The sequence below is a fragment of the Aplidium turbinatum genome, chromosome 10 (genome assembly GCF_918807975.1).
Source record: "Aplidium turbinatum chromosome 10, kaAplTurb1.1, whole genome shotgun sequence".
Taxonomy (NCBI): Eukaryota; Metazoa; Chordata; class Ascidiacea; order Aplousobranchia; family Polyclinidae; genus Aplidium; species Aplidium turbinatum.
In genome coordinates, this window is record NC_137481.1 from 7,117,072 (window position 1) to 7,126,334 (window position 9,263).

Below are 9,263 nucleotides of genomic sequence, written 5' to 3' on the forward strand. Positions count from 1 at the left end.
TTTTTTCAGGTTAAATTTTATCTTTATTAACCTACAGCCCCTTTTTTACACAGTAAAACTTTAGTTTTATTTAAAACTTTATTTAACATAGCGGAAGGAGCGTCCCGATGGCAAGGAAGCAGGGTAGCTCTAGGAAAGGTTACGACAATAAAAACTTTTTTGAAAATCAATTATTCTAGTCTAACCTTTCCTCAACGTTAGCAGCAAATATTCTTGGAAATGTTAACGATTGGGTGTGCTATAACTGCCACAAACCATGGGAGGAGAATAGAAACGATTGTTTGATTGCGTGTGACAAGAAAAATATTTTGTTTTATTACACTACATGGACCATTTCAGCTTTAATACGAAATACAACTAATATAAAAGCCACCCTGCACAAGCTTTATGTTTATTGTTTACTTTTGTCAAGTTCAAGACTGTGTTCAAGTTGTTCAAATATTCTATGCTCCCTTTGACATTTTCAAATTCAAGAACTGTGTTTTCCACATACTTGTAAAACCATCTCAAGCTCGCGCAAGAAAGGTTAAGCATCATAAGAAACTTCCTCAGACCAGCAACAAAGATTTCCACAAATATTTTAAACCCCAGTTTGTCCCTTACTGATTTAAAAAAAATTAAAACAGGAATAAAGTCATCTCACTTGGGTGCAAGCTTGATCAGAAGTTTAGTTTTTGTATGTGAAATAAGTCACCCCGCTGGCAAGGTGACTTTGTTCACATACTAACCGCAGGATGATGCATTTCAATCAGCTGCTATGAAAATCAGTAATGTCTGATTAGATAGGTTAGACCACATATGTTGTGATAACTGATAAGACAAATATCGGATTTCCATCAGTTGCAGTTCAAAATTTATAAAATAAAAACTATCATTTTTGAACAAAGTCACTCCAGTTGATGGACTGGAAGGTGACTGAAATCATGATTACGAGCCTGCATGGGCAAAGGAGTGTTGTAAACGCAATAAATTTTGCAGAAAAGTGGATATGTTTACAAGCACATCGTTTCAGCGACTTCCTATAAGGAATCCTATTTATGTTTACAGGATTTGGAGTGCTCTCTTGCTAAAATTTTGTTGATAGTTTTATAGTACAGTAACAGTTGTTTCCAGAAGATTAACACAATGTCCAGTAGTCATAATAAAGCTATTGGCGATTCAAAGGTTAGTAGTTTACTGAATCAAGTGTACATTGTAGGACGTAGGTGTTCAAAATTAGAAAGTAATCATGCAGAGTAACTTTCAAATTTTGTATAACCAGATGAGTATACAATGTTAATTGTATACTTGCCTACTATGATGTTGGAAGCATTCTAATTTGAGTTATAATTTCTGGACAAATCTGGAAATGACGTCAAGTCAATATAACTTGACATAGAAGTTCCTTTTACAAATCATGAGAAAACAAAACCAGGCAACAACACTGCATTATCAATCACATATTAAGTTACTGCAAAATTGCATACTGTTCTAAATAAGTTCTACTGAACAGTGAACAGTAACATAAACAAAAACTTAGTTGTAGAGTTAAAATAACCAATGATGTAGCACATTTTATTTTAAGCTTTGAAACTTATTTTTATTCAAAAACTGTCGAAATATCAGAATTAATGTGGTGAGCTATTAGGTTGAACTACTGTTTAATACTTTAATGCAGTGCTTTTCAACCTTTAAAACAACGGTTTTTTATTTCAGAAAATAACAGCACAAACCAACCATAGTTATTTTGCATCTAACTGTTTTCCTTTTTTGTGGAATAACAATGGAAGAGTTTATTCAATGAAATTGTGTAACGAGGCTGATTTTTAAATTGATAGCTTAAGTTACAATGGATTGATCTGAATTTAACTTTGACTTGCTTCTCTTTCTAGGCTACTGCTCTAAGTAAGTTGGCCTTTTGCACTGAAGCTCAAACAATCTTTTGTTTTATTAACAACCAAAACGAAAATTATACGTTAAGAGAATTAGCCTTGTATATTCAACTATCCAAGCATACATTAGGCCATCAAGTGTCTAATTAAAAAGACTAATTATTTTTCTCGTTTTGGTATCAACTAGCCGAGCTGTAAAGTCAGAAGGATTTTTGCCTGTCTGGACTAGAGTCGAGGTCGTTAAAAAAAGGACTGACTCCGGCTTGATACAAAATGATGAACAATAAAGTTTGTTTTTTCGCAATTGTTTTTTTTTTCGTATTGTGCCCTAAAACTTTACCAAAAAATAGAAGGGTTAGTTCTTGTCATTTTTTGTGAAAATTGTTTGTTAAATTTCAATCACAACATAGTGAAATTAAACTTTAAAATTACGAAAAAGGGCAATAATTATAAAAAATCTGATAACGCTGAAGTCGAAGTCGGCCAGTTATAAACGGAGGAGTTTTCGCCCGATTCCACAGCCCTTTTTACTGGTGCACTGAACTCGTTTTTATCCAAGTATAGGTACTAGGATTTTTCACAAGAAGTTTGAATGCTTGCATCATGTGGTCTTTTTAAAGTCCATCAAGAGCTCCTACCTATTCAGCGTATTTTCTACTATTAAAAATATCATTCACCTCGTAAATGTGTTGCAAAACAGCCGGCACTTCAAATCCAAGTTTTTCCAACTATAATATTCCAACTAGCGGAATCAATCACGTGAAAAGCCTGAATTGACATAAGGAATCGAAGACAATACAGCTAGTTTGAATTATTGCACATAATAATGAAAAGTAAAAATTATGGACATTGGACAATTTTCATTCTCCTTTTCCACACCATGTTTTTCATCATCATGACAAATTCTTTAATTTGCACAACTGCGTACCATCCCAAAGGTTGTGAAAAGCACTAATTGAATGTATATCTTTCACGGTTTAAATCTGTCATTGATCCAATGCATTGTGGCAACTGGTCGGTCTTACAACTCAATTAATATCAAAACATTTTACAATGATCATTGGCTGAAATTAAGGTTTGTTTTGCACTACAATGGATCTACTGTATAATACTAATAGTACCAGTTGTTGAATATTGGTTGTATTTTACAAAAGTAGCAATTGACATAAATTTGCTTTTAGATACTTCAGAGAAAGATACCATCTACTGGTCGATACAATGATATAAAAGCTAGAGTTAACACAGGTATGGTAGTATTTGAAATATCAGTGATTTCTAAATGGAATGGTAATGCCCTTGATGTGTCACACAGATTTGGAAAGTGTTATAAAGTTTTGAGTATCATAATTTACATTGTGTGTAAATTTCAGGGTCAAGCATTTCCAGATATTTAAAAAGAATTGAAGACATGCAAACAAGTAAGATTTCAATATGAAATTAAGGGGACACTCCTGATGGAAATATTTTTTTATCAATGTTTTTTGTATCTAAAAAGCTGTAAATTTCATCTGGATTCTGAATATGGAAAAATTTTGACTCTATTTATTTTTTTTTTGTGTGTCAAAACTTACAGTGATAAATGTGAGTAATGTAGCTTGTTTTTCAAATGCGGTTTTCTTCAAAAGTCATTTTTTGATGTTTTCAACTACTCATTTATTTGTTGTCAGAATGGCATGAAATTTTGTAGGCATAATCAATATATACTGGAGAAGTGATCTATGAGAGGATTTTTGCTATTTCTGTGTAGTTTCAGGTAAAATTAAAAAGCAATTGCCAGCATAAAGTTAGGAATGATATAAGTTCTCTCGAGACTTATTAAATTTTTTACTGGTGGTAAAAATTAAAAAACTTTTGCATTTTTTTTAACATTTTTTTTCACAACAGAAACGTTTTTCTCCTATTTTAGTGCCTTATTTTGATTGCAATTTTTATACTCATTCCAAAGATATATATATAGGGTTTTTTACAAGTTAAACACATTTCCATCAGGAGTGTTCCCTTTTAAAAAGTTAATATATTATAGTAAGTTAAAATGAGATGTCGCTTAAGGCTCAAGTTGAAAATGATTTCATTTGTCTTTACAGATTCGGCAAATTTCAATCTCTTCAAGCTAATAAACTGTTTAAAAGAAAAGAATATTTTGTAATAAGCCTAGTGTGAGGATAAAAAATGTTTTGTGCTTGTTTGAAAAGATGGCATGTTTGTTGTTTTAATGTGAAAGCGTTCGAATTTAGTAGTTCTTAGCATAAGAGGTGAAAGGAATTTTATTTGTAAAACGTATGAGCCTTTGATGACATCTACTATTGTTGAGATCAACTTCACAAAGGAAACCGTGTTTGAGTAATCTTTTATGACAACTCTCTATCCAACAAATCTATTGCTCTTTTGTAGTTGATAAAATAACCTCAATGAACTATAACTTTATACGCGCTCTGCATTGTAAGTTAGATTTCATTTCAGGTTTGACGTAGCAAAAGTTTTTCATTTTTAGAAGGAAGTTTGTCTCTATAATGCAAAGAAGATTGCCTCGCATATAATTGACACTAAAGCTGGCTATTTTTTTAAGTAACAGATGAACGCATGTGTTTTATATTACACAATTTATAAGATAATGCAAGGGCATAAGTGCATGATATCTCAGTAATAATGGCTGAGAAGCAGTCTGTGATAAGAATTGTCAATGAATTGCTGAAGGTTCGTTGGGCCAAACAGCATGGTAAGTTTCCCTTTTAGTTCAATTGTTTCGCATGTTGCGATTTGAGCTCGCTTAACTTATGAAAATGTTACATGCATCGATTCAACAAAAATTATGTCTGTTCAGATTATCGCTTCAAAAACAACGAGTTGTTCAAACGCATGAAAGTCACCACATTGGCCCAACTGGTAAATATTTTTTTGCATTTATAACTGTGCTAATTTTGAATTATGTTACCGATAAAAGGTGTTGTAAAGACCGAAACTATATAATTAGTTGCACAAGTTGTATTGTTTCTGGTTGCAATCTTAGTTTACAATTTACATTGTATTAATAGTTCCTTCAATAACATATCGTATGTGGCAAGTGTCCTCACTTCAACGATAAAAGTTTATGTAGTCTTTCCAAAAATAAATAAAACTGAAGCTAAATTTTATTGGCTGTGCGCGAAGGTGAAAACGTAGATTAAGTTTAGTCACGACACCTTGAAATTTCACTATAATGTTTCTCTTTGAAATTAAAATTTCCGTAGTAGTATTTCACATTGGGCTGCTTTCTTTCAAAGTCATAACTTTTACAAGTTATCACTGTATCAAGTGTCAGTCTCTGCCATTGTGTTGTTAGAAGGCATTGTATGATATCGCCTCCATTGTTGTTCCCCAAACGTTTAGGAGAGCGACTGTGGCTTTTCATGTTAAGTTTCTATTCTTTTACATTAAAACTCTAAGTGTTGCAGCGGTGGTAGAAGTTTGATGGGAATTGTATACAATTGAATTTCAAACTAACTAACCGACTAATTTTATTTGTTTCATGCATTTTCTTCGTTAAAATTTTCAGTGCCTGCTACTTGGAATCCGAAATTTGCGAACATTGTCAATTTACGTTGTAGTTGATCGCATTTTGCATCTCAGACAGCAAAATCCATCATTTTTCCATTGATTCAACGTCTGCAGACGTTGAATTTGCTGTCTGGGATACGAGTGAATTTCGCCGTTTTGTATGCGAATCTTGAAGATGACGGGTGCCACCTGACATTTGTTCAACTGGCCAGTTTTGTCTGAAGAACGTTTTCACGTCATATCTAAACACACAGGCCTCTCCTTTGTGACACATAAACATTTGTTGTTGGGTGTGTTACGTGCCACACATTCATAACCAATCAATTTCCAGAGGAGAAGTTTAACTCTCTTTTACATTGATTCAATGTCATCTGCAGACGTCGAATCAATGTAAAAATGACGGATTTTTCTGGCTCGGAGCCGGGTCATACGATGTATTGCATAAGTTTTCATTGTTTCCCGTACACCTACAAATGCATCGTTTTAGTGTATTAATGCAAGCCATGTAAGCTAAATAAACATTTCTCTTTCAGATATTACAGGTGGCTAACGTCTCCATGCAAGACGACGCTTCGGTGTTAGACATGGGTGAGTTGGGATATTGAAAAGGCATACCTTGAAATTATCACTATAAATTTCTGGTCTTCAGATTGACTGCAATGTAAAATGTCATAATGGAGTTGTAAAAAGTAAAGTTACTAATATGTGACATCAAATAGGTTTCCATGTGACGATGAAATTGTTTTCCGCAGGAGATTGAATAATTTAAAGTTATATACTTTCATCATCGTCATTCAAATTCGGTTTTGTCTCCACTAGTGGCCGATTCTGTAGTTCAGTTTAATTTATTTGCTTTATGGTGTGTACAGTAGTGTAGGGCAACCACACTTGAATTTACGCATTTTACGCATCAAATACATTTAATCTTAGCGTAGTTTTTGACTATTATGATTACCAATGGCTCATAGGTAATTGCTTTGTGATTAATCCATGGAACTTGATTGCTTACAAATCGACTGCGAGGCGGGAGAATTTATTTGACATTTTTGAGACGTACAAAAGACCTGCAGTTTTATCAGTACATTCAATTGGTATTTTCTTCACCAAAGAATGTTTCTCCGTGGTTAAAGCGCTTTATTTGTTTATTGGGGTCACGTCAATGTTGGTACCCAGAGAGCAGAATCCATCATTTTTACATTGATTCAACGTCTGCAGCCGGTGAATCAATGTAAAAAAGGCGGGTTTTGCTTTCTCGGATCAATATATTTCCAATTTATTCATTACCCGTAGAGTCAGTCCGCTCAGGCACTACTGTCACATTGAACGGGGCGATCGTGTCGGCTCGGGATGAACTGACGACTCCTGACGATGTGACGATTAAAAATAGCGACGATGAAGCTGAACCAGCGTCACCAAGATCGTCACTACAAAGGTGAATGAAGATTTACATGGCTGAAATTATGTAATAAGCAATCCGTTATAAGTACGCAATTCCAAGTAGATAGAAGTAAATAACCAAATACAGTTACAGATTGTTGAGGTGTTTTTTATCTAAAGTAATTTCACCATTGGTGGAATCTTCAAAAGTTTCTCATTTTAACAGAATAGCTGACGTTGTATCGTCTAAATATTCATACGCACCATGAATCCATGATGACGGTGGTCGGTGGCAATGGTGTGTGCGTAGACACCTAAAATAGGTTCCTTTCTTAAAATTGGTGCCACTTTCACTGCATTAAATAATGTCAGACGAGTAATTTTGATTTTCTTATCTTCTCTTCGCGAGATATGTTTTCTACCAGTTAGGTTTATGTGGCTGGTTCAAAAGCAGATTATATGAAAGCAAAACATGGCAAGTTATTGGTTGTTTGCTGAATGATCAATATTCGTGACGTTTTAGTGTCATCCGCGGAGTTGGAGAGGTGGACTTGATAGGCGGGAAAAAAATCAACAGAAAACACAGTGAAGCATCGATTCTGCAAAGGCCGTACGAGGAATGTCCTTACCTGATCCTTGATGTACGAGATTCTGATGAATTCAGTGCCTGTCACATCGTTGGAGGTACGATACAAATCAATCGGTAAAATGTTAAGAGTGCTCTGAATAACTTCAACTAACTTAATTGGAACACTTTCTTACAGCGAAAAACTTTCCGATAGCGATGTTGTCGCGGACAATGAACAATTACACGAACGATATTCTTGCCTTTGTATCCTTCACTGTTGTGCTAGTTATTTAGCGTTTTATTTTTAAAAACTAGTTGTATTTTAAAGATTGGTTACACGCTTGTGAGACTGAGTTCAACAGTCTATGCTTACTTATAGTGAAGTAAGGCCATTGACCAATCATGCTATTGTTTAATAAAGTTATTGGATTGCGTTTTGAAATGTGTCACTAGACAGGCTTTTTTCTTCTAGTCTAGAGTTTAATTTCATTAATCACTAATGCGTAGGTGTGATGATCTTGAATCACTGGCATCGACTAGAACCTTTTTTGGCGCTTTTTCAATTAAATTCAAACATAGAGTAAGTGACTATCCCTTAACCCACACGCGTATCAGAGGAACTGTCCGGGCCGTATCATTATCCTCTATGATGAAGATGAAAGACTTTCCACTGTTGCTGCAACCACAATGGTAGAGCGGGGTTTTGATAACATCTTCGTACTTTCTGGAGGTGAGTTTGTTGTTGCATTGACAAGGTCTAATTCGCTTGGTGCAGCCGACATGGATTTTGTCATCTTCACATCCCTGCCAGGTAGCATTCAGTCGGAAACTGGGAATTTAAGAGCAAAATGGTTGGATCGTCTGGTTAATCTAATCCAAAAAGAAAGAGCCCAAAATGTAGAAACTAAACTATGCTGAACATGAGTTTAGTTTCTACATTTTCGGCTCTTTGTTTTTGATTAGAGCAGTAGCCTAATTCTGTTTTATTTTTACTGCTTTCCCGAGGCAGAAAAAGTGTGAAAAATCAACCCGTATTGGTATATTTTTTTGTCGTATCCAGGCTTGTTTCCGGTGCCGTTAGCTGAAGGTTTGACCGGCGTCGTTCTTGGCTATGTAGCCAATTCATGGATGTATAATTTGCAGGATTGAAAGTTTTGGGGCAGAAAGTACCTGAAGGAATCGTAACCGGGACTTACCCCGCCGGCTGCCGGATTCAGCCGACGAAGAAATCGCGAACAGCCCTGTCCTATGAAGGCATCCCAGCGGATTTAACTAAACAAAGATTCTCGGCTGAAGACCTTGACAAGATAAACCACTATTTAGATGAAAGCCTTGTCCCTCAAGACACTGGAAGTAAGTGATTGGCTTGGTGAGTTTTAAATGCGAAGTCTTTTGTGCTGATTGGTTTGAACTTATGCTTTTAGGTCGTCTCAGTCGACAAACCAACAATTCACGGCATTCAAACGTGTCCAAGGCGAGCAGTGCCAACACCTTCGTAGGATCAAGACGAGCTTGGAGGTGATCCAACAAGGCTCGATGCTCTGTGGATAAATGACAAGCGACGATTCAAATCACAGCACGAGGTGGTGCAGAAACTTCACATTGTGCATTCCCAGACGACGGATTTATGTTTTTTTTGTCACTTTGTCACAAACTTTTATATGGTGCTTTTGTAGTGAATATTTTTTAAAGCCTTTTTTATTGCGTTCGGGATTATCCCACGTGACCTTTGTGTCCACTGTTATGGCACGCATCGCTTTCCTGTGACATCATCTATCGTTTGGAATGAACAGCGCACGTTATGTACAAAATTCATCAACACTGTGCGATTTTTAAAGTGCACCATTGATGGTGCTTTTATGATTGTCATAGATTTCTGTATAGTTAGGTTGTAATACAACTCAGCAAGCCCA

The 9,263-nt window shown here is 35.4% G+C and overlaps 1 protein-coding gene across 1 annotated transcript; it reads left to right on the forward strand.

Annotated features, from left to right (window-relative positions):
* Window positions 1-1,045: 1,045 nt before the first annotated feature.
* On the forward strand, window positions 1,046-9,258 carry LOC145778264 (centrosomal protein of 41 kDa-like). The gene is made up of 11 exons (XM_082589720.1): window positions 1,046-1,164; window positions 3,053-3,116; window positions 3,242-3,289; window positions 4,693-4,754; window positions 5,939-5,993; window positions 6,696-6,837; window positions 7,306-7,466; window positions 7,547-7,614; window positions 7,966-8,080; window positions 8,494-8,703; window positions 8,775-9,258. The coding sequence occupies exons 1-11, from the start codon at window positions 1,126-1,128 to the stop codon at window positions 8,870-8,872; spliced, it is 1,062 nt and encodes a 353-aa protein (XP_082445846.1). The 5' UTR covers window positions 1,046-1,125; the 3' UTR covers window positions 8,873-9,258.
* The last annotated feature ends 5 nt before the right edge of the window (window positions 9,259-9,263 follow it).

Coding starts and splice junctions, on each gene's coding strand:
- LOC145778264 (XM_082589720.1), top strand. CDS start 1,126: ATGTCCAGTAGTCATAATAAAGCTATTGGCGATTCAAAG. Junction 3,117..3,241: donor AAAAGCTAGAGTTAACACAG/GTATGGTAGTAT, acceptor TGTAAATTTCAG/GGTCAAGCATTTCCAGATAT. Junction 5,994..6,695: donor CGCTTCGGTGTTAGACATGG/GTGAGTTGGGAT, acceptor CATTACCCGTAG/AGTCAGTCCGCTCAGGCACT.